Raw genomic sequence first — 17,934 nt, 5'->3', positions numbered from 1 at the left:
ACAGTGAATTGTGCGGATCTGTGAATTCTCCCTTTGTGTTCTTACATGCAGAGTGGAGTAAATGGTGACTTCTAAATTAACCTCTTTGGATAGCTTGGTTAACACCTCAGTGAGATGAATGAGGCAGCTTATACTCTTTAGAGGAAATGTTCCAGGGTCAATGCAGCTTCATGTGGACATCTTTGTGCAGGTTACACTTGGCTCACCCTCTTGAGGTTTCCATCATAACCGTAACAGAGACTTGCTTTCCTTTTTAGAGGAGCTGAGAGTCCTGGGACAAGGGCTGTAGCTTCCACAAAGGAGCTGGTGTGGTATGTGGGCTCTGTTGGATCCCTTCAGCTTACTAACACCCCAACGTCTCTAGCATCTGATAGCTGCAGTTTGTCTAAAATAAGTCTGTTGATGTCAGTGCTGGTGCTAGTGGATAGGGTCCCCCTCTCTGTAATTGACATAATCTTGGCAGCATCCACAGAAACACCAGGGGATTGGACCTGGGGATTGGATTACCTTCTCCCCTCTAGAGATGGCCTGTCTGTGTCATATCTGACACACACTGGCAGAGAAGCTGGTATGACCACTGTCTGTATGGTGTCTCTAGTGTGATAAGCAGAGGACTCCAGTCAGAGCTGTCATTAGCACTTAATCCAGCTAGGTAATTACAAAAGCAAAGCTATATTGAAGAGTCATTCTTCACAGCCTGTGGGCCTGATCACATGCACACTGGTGCAACTCTATTGACATTGCTGGTGTTACCTTATACTGGGCTAAGTGTGAGCATTGTCAGAATGAGCAGACTTTGAGATGGCCCGAGGAAAGGCGATTTCCTTTGCACAGAGGAATCTGGAAGCACAGAGCTGGGATAGCCAGTCCAGTGCCATTGTCCTCACGACTCCTGGTGTTGGAGGCATGGCTGGGGCTAAGGCTGTACTTGAATGCTCCTTGGCTGCCTGAATGTCACTTTGGACTCTTTCAGGTAGGCCTAATGTAGAGCCAAACTGTGTCTCCTTCTAACCCCCGGATAGGGTGTGTGGTACCAAGGTAGCATATAGTTGCCTTTAATCCCTTATTCAGGTACTCTACTCCGAGAACAGCTCAACTTGTCTCAGTGACTGGGACTCTGCACTATGTCGAGATCAAGCACTTCATCAATGTGGGTAAAAAATATTTTTAACCATTTTGCATCTAGGAAACCCCAGGCACAGAGAGGTTAAGTGACTCATCCAAGATTACACAACAAATCAGAGATAGAGTTGAGATGCTAGCCATCCTGGCAGCTCTTCTGTCACTTTTTTTCATTTGGGGAGTTTGCAAAAAAGTAATAATCACTTCTTTTAAAGTCAACATCAAAAATATCATAGTCAGTCTTCTGTCTACAATTGACCAACTTTTTTGATATTTTTCCCCCCAGGGACACCTGTCTGGTTCTTTGTGAAAATTGCTCCAATTCGAAATGAGCAGGATAAAGTGGTTTTATTTCTTTGCACTTTCAGCGACATAACAGCTTTCAAACAGCCCATTGAGGATGATTCATGTAAAGGTTTGTCTTTCTTGTCCTACAGTTGTGCATTGTGCTGTTTCTCTTGGTGTGCATTGATCTTGAAATAAGTGAAGACCTCTAGTATCCACAGTAAGAATTGGATTTTAAGACAAGTGGCAGCCATGCTATGTAAAATACAGCTCCATGTGGAATGGCTGCAAGCTTTACAGTGATCTAAGCAGCATTGGCTTGGATGGCTGATCACTAAGGAAAAATCCATGTACTGTTGGAAGTTGGGGCTGGGGATCCAGTGGTGCTTTTCTTTTTAATTCATTGCTGATCAGTGCTTCAGCATGGTATTATGTGAGCACAGAGCTGTTACAAGTGCCAGATTTTGGATAAGGTGTAAAGTTGAGATTCTGACGACTTATAATTAGAGCCCTGCATGGGCCCAAATTTATATCCACATCCACAAAAACGAGCCACGGATATCAGCAGTCACATCTACTGCTGTGGTTATCTGTGGATTTGCAGGGCTCTACTTATAGTTGTTATGAGCTAGTGAAGGGCACTTAGCCACCATAACCCCATTGTCCTTGGTAGGAACAGGGGCTGTTCAGCTTCTCTCAGGGTATGTCTACACTGCATCCCTAGTTCGAACTAGGGATGCAAATGGAGACAATTGAACTAGTTAATGAAGCGGGGATTTAAATATCCCGCGCTCCATTAACATGATCTCGCCGGCGCGCTAGTTCGAATCACAGCTGACTCCTCATTTTTTGAGGAGTAACATTAGTTCGGACTAAGGGCTTTAGTCCGAACTAACGCGTCCCGGCGTGCACTTCCTGGTTCGAATCAGCTGTGATTCGAACTAGCGCGCCGGCGAGATCATGTTAATGGAGCGCGGGATATTTAAATCCCCGCTTCATTAACTAGTTCGATTGTCTCCATTTGCATCCCTAGTTCGAACTAGGGATGCAGTGTAGACATACCCTCAGTTCCGTTGGCTCTCTGTGCAAGAGCAGAGGCATTAACCCTATTGCTGGAACCTAGCCCAGACTTGAGTAATTTCATTTTACCTGCCTAAATGAGGCCCTGACCTGGTTTCCATGGAACTCAGTGAAAAGACTCCCATTGACCTCAGTAGGACCTGGATCAGGCCCAAACTGTCCTAACCTGTTGGGGAGAGTTGCTACATGTTGTTAATCCATTGCTCAGTTTCACTCCAGAAGCTGTGGTCCTTCAGCAAGGCCCTGATCCTGCATATTCATAGGTAGGCTTTTATGTCTGCACATAATAGATTGTAAAGCAAGATGAATCCTTGGAAGTGAGATGTACGTGAAGTAAGTTCTGTTGTTGACAAATAATATCTGTAGTTTAAAACTTAACTAAGAGTTGCATTTATTTACATTTTTATTTTAAAAATCTAACATTTCTAACACCCATCTCCCTTCCTAATGAAGAATACCCTTTAAAATAGACTCTGCCAAGCTGCAAGGATTTGTTTTCTTTCCACTGCTATGTGTTTGGGGTTTTTTTTGTTGTTGTTTCATCAAATTAGAAAGTGGGTTTTGTAATCAGGAAGATCTGTCTCATAGAAAATAGCTTTCTGCCAGGCATCTAGAGGTCTTTACTTCACTCTGACATGAACTGACTGCTGAGATAAATCAGTATTAGGAGTAAAGCTAGCTCTAGCTTATTCACTGGAATGACTGCCCACACTACGGTTAACCAGACAATGAAGTGAGTTTCTTTCAGGAGTGATTGTCTCTAGTTATCCCCTGTGCTTCTGCTGAAACAAACATTCTGCTGAAGAACCTAATATGCTAGTGAGCTATGGACTGAGAGGTAGATATTTGTTTTCTTCCTTGAAGATAAGGACACATTCTATTTTGTAAGAGGAGTAAGTAGGAGAAAGAAAACGATAATCAAACATTTGAAAAAGTTGAACCTGTTGAGTCCCTGGATTGCACTATCCTCACAGTAGTGGTGATGATGATGCTTAGCAGTTTGGTATCCAAAGAAATGTAGAGAGATTAATCTAATCAGTCCACACAGCATCCAAGTCATATGGATGTTCTGCCCATTTTACATATGAGGAAACCAAGACAGGCAGCTAAATGCCAGAGTTTTGAAATGTGAGTGCCTAAAGCCATGCACATTTACTTATTTCATGCGCAAATCTCCACTTAAACACCTAATAGTTCATTTACAAATGTAAAGAACTCATTGGCATGTGCAGTTATGTTTAGTTTCATATGAAGTGGACGTGTGGCTCTGGTATCTGATCAATAGAAATAAGGTCCTGTAGGTTTGCTTATCAAAGTAATGTTACTTTGTGCAAAGAACAGCTGTTTATTTATCTCTGCCCATTTAAAGAGCACCTTATGGCTTGGCCTGAGTACAGGTACAGAATCTGTACTGAGTACTTAGCTATGAATACCTTTGCCCACTATTGAATGTTGAATTTCAAGCATATTAATAAAGCTGTCAGAGTCTTTGTGACTTTCTGAAGGATGTGTGTGTCTAGCACCAATGATTTGAGTTTGACATGTAAACTAAAGTGAACATGCATCTTTTATTTGAAGATGGGGATGGGAAGGCAGAGATGAAAATGGTACCGAGACTACCTATTCATTTAAAAAAAACCCTAATAATCACAGGCATTAAAGGATGAAATTTGAAAAATGAAAGACTTGTACTAGGTATGCTTCTAATTCTAGGCTCTTTTGGTTTTTGGTTAAAAAAAACTCATATGCTTTTAATAGCTGCATAATATACGCTGCCATGGAAATTAAGTAAATTTGCTTTTACTTTACGTTGCTTTAAAAACATGAAATATAACTACTAGAAAAGTAGTATGTCACCAAACACATTCCCCGTAACATTTTTGGGGAAAATTGAGTCTTTGTGCAATTCCATTCAAGTCAATTGAGTTAGATTTTGGCGGAATTTGGCACTTGATATTTTATGTGACCCTCATAGTAGACCCTCTAGAATGTCTGATATATCTGAAACTAATCTATTCTCTTGTCCTTTTGGTTTATGATTACATGGTGTTTGCAGCTCTCCAAGGAGCAGACATTCAAAATTATCTCTAAATTTGAATGCAGTTTTATTGTCAAGGTAATTTGTATATGCAAACAGGATTCATATGTACAAATGGGTAGTCAGACATTCAGCAGGTTGGCAGGATCAAGTATTTGTTCATTCAAAGTGATATATGCAAAAGGGGCTGTGTTGAAGTCCATTTTAAAGAGGAGGAGTTCTGCTGACTTGAACAACCCAAGATCTTTTCTTGCTTAGATCCACTGTTTTGTTTTCATTATTATTTAGAATATAAAATGATACTGGGTTCAACAGTCATGAGCTCTGTGGGGAGAAAGATTGCTAGCCTTTTATCTCACAACCTGCTATGTTACCAGCAGTATTCATTATCACTGCCCCTGCCAAAAAAAATTTATTTTACTTTATTTTTATGGCAGTACTTTGGATCAGAAGGAGGACTCTGAAGAACCCAACTGACTTTGTTTGCTTGGTTTATTTTAATTCAATTTGTGAATCAAACCTTTACTCCTCTATTTAATTTTTTTACATTATTGAGACCATAAAGACTGTCTTGTTTATACCACTTGGGTATATTAGGAGAAATAAGAATGTTCTAGAACTCACTAGAAACTTAGAGGAGAATGGGAATGAACAGTCACTGATGATTAAAAAGATGGGAGAAGTCAACTGTAACTGGATATCAAAGAGAGGGGAGTGTATGGAATTGACAACTATTCAGGAGCTTGGTTTGCAGAATCTAGATAATTCTGAATGCAGATGAGGCATCTGATAATCAGAGAATATAAATCTGGATACCCCATCTTTACTTTTTCAGTGTTCACAATGTTAAATTCACAAGGCAGTGGCTTTTAATTCTATCTCTAGTAACTGAAAGTTACTGATCAATGCTCCAACTTGGCAAGTATTTAGTCATTACTGTTGTATTCAGCCCATGAAAGGATGTGATTTATTTTGAGTCAGATGAAGGAGGTGGTAGGAAATAATTCAATGAGCTGAATATTGAAAACTGATACATCTTCTAAAATATAATCTTTGCCATATTTTTGAAGCAAATTACAAAGAGTCCAGGTTCCTCTCAAAATGCAGTAAATTGACTTCTTCAGATTTTCTGAAGATGAAATGTGCCATTGAATGAAACTTCATCTCTTAAAGTAGAAGAGGAAAACATTGTGGTGTTTGCTCCTACAAATAGATCTTTTCAATACTGTTGTTGCCATTGAAACCTAGCTTCAGTAATAATGTAAGTCCCCATTCTAGGCATTTCAGCAGCTCTTTCATATTAACTTTTTTCAGGGGCAGTCTCTCTTCTCTTCAGCATTCTAAAAGCAGCAAAACTCCTTTGTAGTGACGGTGTAAACACAAATGAATGTAAAAACTTGATATTAATAAGAGAGCTTGAAACTCCTTGTCAGTTTCTCCAGACTAAATGAAACTCATTGGTCTATAATCCAGTGCTGTAAATAAAGAAACAGGAAAAAAAACAAAAGGAAAACCTTAAAGAAATAACATTGGCACTAATTCCACATTGTTTTTGAACCTGAGAACTGACCCAACAGTTCATTCAGAAAAAATGTTTCTACTCATTTCTACTGATTCTGTACCTGATAACAAAGCCACAGAGTATTGTATTCTAGTTTTTTGGGGGCGAGGAGGAGAGAGAGACTACAAATCAAGTGTCTTTGCCATTTGCTCAGAGAACAAAAAGTTAACATGAAAAAATATGAGAAGATTCTCGGATGGACCCTTCTTTCAGTACTATATGGACTCTTAGGCTATGTCTAGACTGCATCCCTCTGTTGACAGAGGGATGCAAATCAAGCATGTCGAAATTGCTAATGAAGCAGGGATTTAAATATCTCATGCTTCATTAGCATAAACATGGCTACCACTTTTTTTGAAATGGAGATTTTTCTTAAAAAAAGGCAGTTTAGACACAGATGTGTTGAAAACAAACCCTTTGTTGATAGATCCCGTATTCCTTCAGAAAATGAGGTTTACAGGATCTGTCGAAAAAGGGTTTATTTTCAACAGATCTGCATCTAGACTGCCGTTTTTTTTAAAAAGCTCCGTTTTGAAAAAAAAAGTGGCAGCCATGTTTATGCTAATGAAACACGGGATATTTAAATCCCTGCTTCATTAGCAATTTTGATGTGCCTAGTCTACAACTCTCTGTCGATAGAGAGGTATAGTCTAGGCACACCCTTAGAGTCTTTAAACCTATGGAGCTCCTTCCTGAATAACCTCTGGTTTCGAAAAATTATATAGACCCTTCTTCCTCTCTTGAAGACCTTGCTTGTAGCAATATGCATGGAGGAAAAACCACAGGCTGCAGGAGGGAAAATGGTGGTGATGACAAGAAGCCAGTCTGTGTGCACATGGCTGGAGTGCTAGCCGCAGCATTCTCTATAAATACAGATTGAACCTCTCTAGTACAGCACTCTCTGGTCCAGCTGATATACTTATAAGATGCATACGAGGCCTGTATAGAGGGAAATGGCAGCATGCCACATTTATTGAGAATACAATGGCAAAGCAGTTAGCATATACTTACATAGGCACATACACTGTCCCACCAATTGATATTATATTTACCAGTCCATGGTCCGTGGATTGATAATTGGTGGAAGAGTAGGGGTCTATCAGACTGAACTGATGCTCCAGTCATGGTAGGATGTCCCCCACTCTTAAGGCAAAACAGTTTACCTTTTCCATCATGATCAGTGGGTTTTGCATCATCATGCTGTTTTTCTGAAAGTTGTTTGTTATTTCCACTTGTTTCTCTTGCTCCTTATCTTTTTTTATTCTACCATGCTAAGCTGGTTTCAAGCACAAATATTTTGTCCCGATTGAGAAATGCTTACTTTCTTTCAGAGCTGTCAGTTTGCTCACTGCTTACATCTCAATGGGGATATACAGCAATCTTCGGCGTCTTTATGTCTGTTCTCGGCTTTTTCCTAGAACATTTGGTCTGGTGGCATTCACACTTCTCTCTCATAATATCCTTACTCTCTCACACATGGCAAGGTTGTTTTCTTTGTTACAGAGAAGCAACCTTTCTTACAGAGAAGCAATATGCACATTTGAACAAGGACATCAAATTACAATTAAAAAAAAAAGCCAATCAAACATGTCCATTTACTTATTTTACAATACTAATTTTAAAACGTAAGACAAATTATAAAACTCTATCCCTGTCTTGGAATCAGCTTTAGACACAGTATTATGGCTGGTGAATTTTTATCAATGGTAAGGTAAAGGTCCTTTTTGCTTTCAGAATGGGTAGCTGGCAAAGTACATTGAAGTACATGACTTTGCATAAAGATACATTTTAGCTGCATGGCTACACAGCAACATCCGTGGTCCAGTATGATTTTAGTTATCTGGATGTCCATTTATCATGGGTGTGGTCAACTGTTCCGTGGTTCCATAAAGGTTGTTTACAGCAACCAGTCCTGGCTCTCATTGTTCTGTGCTGTAATTTACCCCTAAGTGTCCAAGAGCCCAGTATACACTGGAAGTGTTGGTAATGCTGCTAAACAATATTGAATAGTGATAGAAATGTACGTACCCAATCAATATTGACTTACTGTAGTCCAGCAAATTCTCTGGTTCAGCACCAGTCAGATTCTGAGTGTGTTGAACTAGAGAGGTTCAACCTATAGTTCTCTTAATTAAGATCCCAGTTAGTTTTAGAAACATGGAGTCCACCTCTGTTATTGCCCAGCATGTGATACATGAAATGTCAGTGACCCACCTTAGGACCAGCATTCTTCAACAAATGGCCCAATGTGTAAATTAACAGACAACAATTATGAACGCTGGAACATTAATATGTATGCTTCTCCTGGTTTTTCTATATTTATACATTGTAGTTACAGAATGTACAGCAATATGTTACCAGAATCAAACGGGAACAGGCCAGGAAATCCAGAATATCAAATAAGTAATAAGCCAGTAATAATCCCCTAGCAATTAACATGCATTGTACACAAACTAAGAATATCAGAATGCCTCGAAAGTATCCCAGCAGCTGCAGCTTGTTGGAACTCAGTGTTCAAGCTCAGAGATGCTCTTTGGGGCCTGTAGTTAGTCACCCAGGCATGGTAATTGGGCTCTAGCTAGGTAACTCCTCCTCTCAAACATGAGGTCTCTCCAAGCTCAACTTGTAGAATCATAGGGTATGTCTACACTAGGGTATGTCTACACCCTAGTTCAAACTAGGGTGGTTAATGTAGTCATTCGAAGTTGCAAATGAAGCCCGGGATTTAAATATCCCGGGCTTCATTTGCATCTTGCCAGGTGCCGCCATTTTTAAATCCCCCTTAGTGCGGACTCCGTGCCCGCGGCTACACGCGGCACAGAGTAGGTAGTTCGAATTAGGCTTTCTAACTCAAACTACCGTTACACCTCGTTACACCTCTTGCCGGGCGCCACCATTTTTAAATCCCCGTTAGTGCGGACTCCGTGCCTGTGGCTACACGCGGCACGGAGTAGGTAGTTCGAATTAGGCTTTCTAATTCAAACTACCTACTCCATGCCGCGTGTAGCCGCGGGCACGGAGTCCGCACTAACGGGGATTTAAAAATGGCGGCGCCCGGCAAGATGCAAATGAAGCCCGGGATATTTAAATCCCGGGCTTCATTTGCAACTTCGAATGACTACATTAACCACCCTAGTTCGAACTAGGGTGGTAGTGTAGACATACCCATAGAGGTGGAAGAGACTTCAGGAGGTCATCAAGTCCAGCTCCTGCCCAAGGCAGGACCAATCCCAATTAAATCAACCCATGTATGCTGGGGCAGCACCAGCCATGAATTGGCTTTCTGGTACTTGCAGTTGACTGCCAGGCTTGTTTAAGCAGCTCCTGATCTGGTCACCACAGAATGTCTGTGCTTCTCAAACAGGTGATATCAGCATTCTGTTTACTGCTTCTGTGTACAGCTGGGAGAGAGCCTCCCAGCTTGGTTAGAAAAACTTGTGCTAATGGGTCTTGCACTAATATGCTAAAAGTGACTGCCTGGGGCATATCTAAACTACATGCTTCTTTCGAAAGAGGAATGTAAATGAAGCTGATCGAAAATTCAAATGCAGCGTGGATTTACAAATCTTGCATTTCACTTGCATAGTCGCGTGAGAGCGCTTTTTTGAAAAAGAAACTGCAGTCTAGATGGGATTCTTTTGAAAAATAAACCCTTTTTGAAAGAACCTGTACTCCTGAGAAAATGCTTTTCTTCTAGCATTCAAGATTTGAAGGCCCAAATCTATGTTTGTAAAGGAGATTGTGTCACAATGGTTGCCTCAAAATGATGAAAATATGTGAAAGTGAAGTCATGGCCATCAGGATAGTTGAATTCAGAATTTTGTCTTTTTAAAACCTCCGCTCCTATTGGGCTCAGCAACAGTGGAGTGAGTTTTAGTAAGTTCAGATTGGTTTGGTCAAAAGTTCACTGTAGGATAGGTGCTTAATGTATCAGTAAAAAAACAAAAAACAAGGGAGAGGAAGGCATGACGGGATATCTGGAGACTGTTATTGTTCTATTAAAAAAAATAGAAGTTGGCTTTCTGGACAATATTGAATTTGCTTTTTGATTGTGTGAAGAATAAATATGCTTATAAGGTGAATTGCACAATTAGTGTTTTGGAGTTTCACATAATAAAATTTTAATTTTTTTCTTTTTTTCAGAGGTAAAAATGGGTGTTTTCAGGCATTGGAATATCCCAGTCACCTTGATAGGAAGAGAGAAAACTGTTTTATCTAGGTGGTCTAGTCCATTCCCCCTCATTATGGCAGGACTGATAAAATTTTTTTGAAATATGGGTCAAGTCTAGCCTTCTGGAATACCAATGCTGTGATTCCCGTCTTCCCTTGCATTTTGTTCCACTGTCTAATGGTTCTTAGAGACATAATGTTTTTTCTGATACTTACAGCAGAGAAAGTAATTTAAGTCCTTCACTTACATAAGAACATAAGAATGGCCGTACTGGGTCAGACCAAAGGTCCATCTAGCCCAGTATCCTGTCTACCGACAGTGGCCAGCACCAGGTGCCCCAGAGAGGGTGGACCGAAGACAACGATCAAGTGATTTGTCTCCTGCCATCCCTCTCCAGCCTCTGACAGACAGAGATCAAGGACACCATTTTCTCCCCTGGCTAATAGCCTTTTATGGACCTAACCTCCATGAAATTATCTAGCTTCTCTTTAAACTCTATTATAGTCCTAGCCTTCACAGCCTCCTCTGGCAACGAGTTCCACAGGTTGACTACACGCTGTGTGAAGAACTTTCTTTTATTAGTTTGAAACCTGCTCCCCATTAATTTCATTTGGTGTCCTCTAGTTCTTCTATATAGGGAACTAATAAATAACTTTTCTTTATCGGCCCTCTCCATACCACTCATGATTTTATATACTTCTATCATATCCCCCCTCAGTCTCTTTTCTAAACTGAAAAGTCCCGGTTGCTTTAACCTCTCCTCATATGGGACCCGTTCCAAACCCTTAATCATTTTAGTTGCCCTTTTCTGAACCCTTTCCAAGGCCAAAATATCTTTTTTGAGGTGAGGAGACCACATCTGTACACAGTATTCAAGATGTGGGTGTACCATAGTTTTATACAGGGGCAGTAAGATATTCTGGGTCTTATTTTCTATCCCTTTCCTAATAATTCCTAGCATCCTATTTGCCTTTTTGACCGCCGCTGCACACTGCGTGGAAGTTTTCAGAGAACTGTCCACGATAACTCCAAGATCTCTTTCCTGATTTGTCGTAGCCAAATTAGCCCCCATCATACTGTACATATAGTTGGGGTTATTTTTCCCGATGTGCATTACTTTACACTTATCCACATTAAATTTCATTTGCCATTTTGTTGCCCAATCACTCAGTTTGGTGAGATCTTTTTGGAGTCTGCTTCTGACTTGACTATCATAAACAGTTTGGTATCATCCGCAAACTTTACTACCTCACTGCTTACCCCTTTCTCCAGATCATTTATGAATAAGTTGAAAAGGATTGGTCCCAGGACTGACCCTTGGGGTACACCACTAGTTACCCCTCTCCAATCTGAAAATTTACCATTTATTCCTACCCTTTGTTTCCTGTCTTTTAACCAGTTCTCAATCCAAGAAAGGGCCTTCCCTGTTATCCCATGGCCATGTAATTTACACAAGAGCCTTTGGTGAGGGACCTTGTCAAAGGCTTTCTGAAAATCTAAGTATACTATAGCTACTGGATCCCCCTTGTCCGCATGTTTGTTAACCCCTTCAAAGAACTGTAACAGATTGGTAAGACAGGATTTCCCTTTACAGAAACCATGTTGATTTTTGTCCAACAAATTATGTTCTTCTACATGCTTCACAATTTTATTCTTTACTATTGTTTCGACTAATTTGCCCGGTACTGAAGTTAGACTTAACGGTCTGTAATTGCCAGGATCGCCTCTAGAGCCCTTTTTAAATATTGGTGTCAGGTTGGCTACCTTCCAGTCATTAGGTACGGAAGCAGATTTAAAGGATAGGTTACAAACCACAGATAATAGCTCAGCAATTTCCCATTTGAGTTCTTTTAGAACCCTTGGATGAATGCCATCCGGTCCCGGAGATTTGTTAACATTAAGTTTTTCTATTTGTTCCAAAACCTCCTCTAATGACACTTCAATCCGGGACAGTTCCTCAGATTCATCACCCACAAAGGACAGTGCAGATTCAGGAATCTCCCCAACGTCTTCAGCCGTGAAGACTGAAGCAAAGAAATAAGTTAGTCTCTCTGCAATGGCTTTATCGTCCTTGATTGCTCCTTTTATAGCTCGATCATCTAGGGGACCCACAGGTTTTTTAGCAGGCTTCCTGCTTCTAATGTACTTAAAAAACATTTTGTTATTTCTTTTTGAGTTTTTGGCTAGCTGTTCCTCACAATCTTTTTTTACTTTTCTTATTACATTTTTACACTTGATTTGACAGTGTTTATGTTCTTTTCTATTTATCTCACTAGGATTGGACTTCCACTTCTTAAACGATACCTTTTTGTCCCTCACTGCTTCTTTTACATGGTGGTTAAGCCACAGTGACTCTTTTTAGATCTCTTGCTATGTTTTTTAATTTGGGGTATACATTTAAGTTGGGCCTCTATTATGGTGTCTTTAAAAAGTTTCCATGCAGGGAAAAAGCTTTCAGGGATTTGGCTCTAGTCACTGTGCCTTTTAATTTCTGTTTAACAAACCTCCTCATTTTTGTGTAATTCCCCTTTTTGAAATTAAATGCCAGGGTGCTGGACTGCTGAGGTGTTCTTCCCACCACAGGAATTTTGAATGTTGTTATATTATGGTCACTATTCCCAAGCAGTCCTGTAATGGTTATATCCTGGACCTGATCCTGCGCTCCACTCAGGACTAAATCGATAATTGCCTCTCCCCTTGTGGGTTCCTGCACTAGCTGCTCCAAGAAGCAGTCATTTAAGCCATTGAGAAATTTTCTCTCTGCTTCTCTTCCTGAGGTGACATGTATCCAGTCAATATAGGGGTAATTAAAATTCCCCATTATTACAGAGTTCTTTATTTTGGTAGCCTCTCTAATCTCCCTTAGCATTTCAATGTCAGTATCGCTGTCTTAATCTATCTTCATTGACCAATGAGAGTAATCAGTCTTTGCCCTAAATGTCTGTGTACCTGGGATGTCGTCCTTCAGGCTTCTGTAGTAATGTGTTCTAATAAGATCAAGAGGGATTCCTTCCTTTTAGGGTACTCTGAGGCAAATGAGCATTCTAATGCCATTGTTGTCCCTGTGATGAAACATAGAACAACTGTGAATGCTGGAATTTCCATAGTTTTCTTTTCCATTCATTAGATAGAAAAGGATGTTGGTGTACATAAATGTTCCAAAACACAGCAGTATTGCTTCAGTAAGCAGTAGAGTTAGTCTATTAGGCTGAGTCTAGACTGGCCAGTTTTTTCGGAAAATCAGCCGCTGTTCCAGAAAAACTTGCCAGCTGTCTACACTGGCCGCTTGAATTTCCGCAAAAGCACTGACTTCCTACTGTCTGAAATCAGTGCTTCTTGCGGAAATAATATTCTGCTCCCATTCAGGCAAAAGTCCCTTTTGCGCAAAAGGGCCAGTGTAGACAGCTCAGATTTGTTTTTCCGCAAAAAAAGCCCCGATTGCGAAAATGGCGATCGGGGCTTTTTTGCGGAAAAGTGCGTCTAGATTGGCACGGATGCCTGTGAGCTGCCAACCTCACTGTCACCAGCTTGGCTGGTCTCCTGGCCCCAGAAGAGCTCCTGGTTGCCATAGCTTCAGAAGATCTATACTTATTGGCATTGACCTCAGCTATGCCTCTGGCCCATAGGTACAATTTCCCTCACATGTTCTTATGACACCTACTGGCCTACTTGGAGTTTTGACAGAATAAGAAGTGAATAAGGGCTTCAGGACTGGGCCTTTTGGGACTTACTCAAGGGAAGAATATTCCTTTGGAAATGTACTGTTAAAAAGCTGCCATGAAAATTTATCAGTCTGAATATTGTGAAAAATAAGCAGCTTTGGGGTCAATTGTTGTAAATTGAGGTTGTTACATTGGACTCAATAGAGCTGTGCTGATTAACATCAGGTGAGGATTAGCCTCTGAATTTGGCAAGGTTGATTCTCTAAAGAGATCTCCTGCTCTATGCGGCAAACACTGTGCTTCATATTCAGGTGCAAAATACACTGAATTTTACAGGAAATAGCAGCTGCTTCCTGTCAGCTCCATCCATCATATCTCCTTAAAAATCTTCTAAGAATTCTGCTTTGTCTTAACAAGTATTTTTTGTCTGATTCCACTACTTTTTTAGGTTTGCTCCTTTGTACTTTCCTTAAGAAGCACATGTCAAGTCCCCTTTTCAGCCCCAGGCTAAAAAGGTTCTAATGAATGGCAAATCCATATAATTTGCTTCTGTAATGTGTCGCCCCTTTATTTTGCAAAGACATATTCCAGCTAATGTTTCCACAACAGAGCATTGACAGGAAACATTCACAGTGCTGGGCAGCACTTTAACCACTCCAATCCCAATGATTTAAATATGGGACTTGCAGATAAGCAACCCTTGCTGCTCTTTAAAGGTATCATAATTTCTTCTCTTAATGGAGTCAGAAGGTTATAGAAGCTTTCCCAGCCTCAGAACCATATTGAGAGAAAGTCTGCAAAAGGTTTTAAGCACCCTCAATGAGAATGGGGTTTGAAAATGGTCAGTGACTCTAAGAAGACACCAAGTATCTTGCAGGATTGGGACCTAATCATATTTTTCTTTTAGGAAGCTAGAGAGGTTCAAATACAAGTTCTGACTGAATTTCTTTGATTGCAAATTAATGATCATAAATGTCACTGTTATTGCTAACACTGTTAAAGGTCCCTTGTTTTGAGGGGTTTATGAATCAGTTGTAAAACAATTATTCCGGGCTAAAATTCAGCATATAAAATTCTTCTCTCCCCCCCAGTGCAGGTGAATGTTTTTGCAGAGTTTGAATCTACACATTTTTTTTTGTTAGACCATATGGTGTGGTGTTTATATCTTTGCTTACAGTCACACCATCCACTACACATCAGGGGCCATATTCACTTCTTGTTATAACTCTTATTGTTCCTGATTCTGGTCTTTCACCTGTATAGGCTAGGAGCATCTCCTGCATTGATGTGAAATCTGAATCAGATCACTTACTTCAATAGGTGATTATTCCAGGGCACAATTTTGTCCCCAGGGAATACTTAGTTTCTGTAACTGTCCTCTTGCAAAGCCATTGAATTGCTACACTTGTTGGCCACTTTACATCTGTTTCTTGACTCACTTCCACCTGGCCTGTAATTAAATTATACTACCTTTATTATTGCTGAATTTGATTCCTTGAATTAAGAGAGACTTCCTGAAATACAATTGGATATTGTTTCTTGTAACTGTTGTTATCTTTTTTGTGTTTTCTCAAGGCTGGGGGAAGTTTGCTCGCCTGACACGAGCCCTCACGAGCAGCCGGGGTGTCCTTCAGCAGCTTGCTCCAAGTGTGCAGAAAGGAGAGAACGTGCACAAGCATTCTCGGCTTGCTGAGGTAATATTTCATTTCCCCAGGAGAGAGAGTGGCACATGTCACTCGATTGTGAGTGCTGAATCAGTATGCCTATGTATGGAATTCCAGCTTGTGGTTAGAAGACATGATTCATAACCTTAAATCACTGTCTTCTGGTGCAGTTTACATATAAATGGCCCACATAAATGCACTATACATGAAGTATTCCATCTACCACAAAGTAAAGATGGAAGTAGGTCTCATTTTGTCCCACATTACCAAGGCCTTATTTATGAAGAAACTATACTAGGCCTAGTTTACATATCTTTTGAATACAGTGAAGAGGAGAAGGAAGGTGGGACTCCAGTGGAAAAGAAGCTCCAAGAGCCAGCCATGGGAAAGATGGTTACATACTAGTTCCATGTTCTTATGTAGCTGACAGTGTTCTCTCTAGACTACCTATGTACTCTTTTTCTATAGGGATCAGGCTAAGTGGAAGGAAAGGCACTAAATCCTCCTGGGCAATAAATCAGTAAGTGCCATCCATAAAAACTAAGCATAATAGGATCCACACTTGTATGATCATCAGAGAGGTCATAAACAATATTAATACTTCAGAAGGATAGCCGAGTTAGTTTGTACAGGATAAACTTAAAAAAACAACAAATGATCTGGTAGCACTTTAAGGACTAACAAAACATGTAGACGGTATCATGACCTTTCGTGGGCACAGCCCATTTCTTCAGATGACCGGAGTGTAGGCTGTCCAGAACCAAAAATAAATAGGGAACGGGGGAGGGGGAGGAGGAAAAAATGGGTGGGGGGGGAAGAGACAGTGGGTATATAAATATCAAAGGGAAAGCCGAGCTGGTATGTAACAGGCAACACTGATAGTCTATAAGCACCTAAAGACTGGATCGTTAAAAGAAGAAGATAAGGACCATTAGTTGGCATTTAGAGAGGAAGAGTTCTAACATCAGATTCTACACAGACAGAGAACCATTGGCACCTTCATTGTTTGGCTGATTGATAATGTCCCAGCTATCTGGTATCTTGATTCAGACCATTGGCATGAGACTTAAACTTGTGAATGAATTGAAGTGTCAACCCTTCCCTGTGTATCTGGCTTGTGGAATTGGTCTGTAACAAAACAGCAACTTCAAGATCTCTTAATGAGTAACCAGGCAGATTAAAGTGTACACCAACAGGTTTCTGTATGTTCCCTTTATATAGATATCTGATTGTGTCCATTGATTCTTTCCCGTAAGGACTATCTAGTTTGTCCAATATATATTGCAGTGGGGCATTACTGGCATTTGATGTGCAATTAAATAAGCCTCTGATTTGGTGGCATATGTGGTTGGGTCCAGTGATGAATTCGCTTGTATAGATATGTGGGCAGAATTGGCACTGGGGCTGATTGCAGGGCGGGGTTCCTGGATGCTTATGATGTAGCTGTGTAGCATGGTTACCGGAAAGAATTTGTTTCAAGTTGGGGGGTTGTCTGTAAGCGAGAATAGGCTTTTCCCCCAAGGCCTCTGAGGGTGAGGGATCATTTTCCAGGATGGGTTGTAGATTTTTGATAATGTGTTGGAGGGATTTGAGTTGTGGGCTGTAGATGACAAGTGGAATTCTGTTGTTTTCTCTTTTGGGTCTGTCTTGAAGTAGTTAATGTCTGGGTACTCTTCTGGCTTTTTGATCTGTTTTTTCACTTCTCTGGGTGGGTATTTCAGTTTTAGGAATGCTCTGTATAGATCTTGTAGGTGTTTGTCTCTGTCTGTGGAATCGGAGCAAATCCTGTTATATCTTAGGGCTTGGCTGTATATAATAGATTGAAAAATGTGTCTGGGATGGAAGCTGGAGGCATGAAGGTAAGTGTGGTGGTCGGTAGGTTTCTGGTTTAAGGTGGTGGAAATTTGTCCATCATTTAATTGTACTGTAGTGTCAAGGAAGTAGATTTCTCGTGTGGACTGGTCCAGGCTGAGTATTAATACTAACACGTACATGTTGCCTTTTTCCCAAGGGTCTCGGAATGCTCATGTGAGGATAACAGAAGTGGGGAAAGCTATGGATAGTGCAGTGGAGAAGCTTGGGAAAACCTATTGGTCCAAGGGCTGTCTGTGTAGAAAGGGGTGAAAGAACTTCTAGGAGGAAGCTAGGGCTGAGGATTTGTAGCCTTCAGAAGTCAGATATCTTCTTTTGTTGCTGTTGATCAATATTGTAGCCAGACACTCACTTTACTGGCCATTTCTTGGGTAATTTAGGAATACACTTCAAAAGGGCTTGTCATTTTCCATCAGGTTCCACACATGAATCTCACTAATTCATTTGAATCTCTTAAAGAGTTTAATAGCAGGTGTTTT

General features: G+C 40.6%; 2 protein-coding genes across 2 annotated transcripts in view; one reads left to right on the top strand and one right to left on the bottom strand.

The window, feature by feature from the left end:
- Positions 1–17,934, bottom strand: part of RCOR3 (REST corepressor 3) — a 460,088-nt gene that overhangs the window by 166,765 nt on the left and 275,389 nt on the right. The window lies entirely within an intron of this gene.
- KCNH1 (potassium voltage-gated channel subfamily H member 1) overlaps positions 1–17,934 on the top strand; it is a 269,858-nt gene that overhangs the window by 48,672 nt on the left and 203,252 nt on the right. Inside the window, exons 4-5 of the mRNA XM_075925116.2 lie at positions 1,409–1,537; positions 15,495–15,613. Coding sequence (XP_075781231.1) covers positions 1,409–1,537; positions 15,495–15,613 — 248 coding nt within the window. The remainder of the gene's footprint in view (positions 1–1,408; positions 1,538–15,494; positions 15,614–17,934) is intronic.

This window comes from Pelodiscus sinensis, chromosome 3 (genome assembly GCF_052426305.1).
Source record: "Pelodiscus sinensis isolate ZL-2025 chromosome 3, ASM5242630v1, whole genome shotgun sequence".
Taxonomy (NCBI): domain Eukaryota; kingdom Metazoa; phylum Chordata; order Testudines; family Trionychidae; genus Pelodiscus; species Pelodiscus sinensis.
The sequence above is the reverse complement of the archived record's forward strand: the minus strand, read 5'-3'. Positions and strand labels throughout refer to the sequence as shown.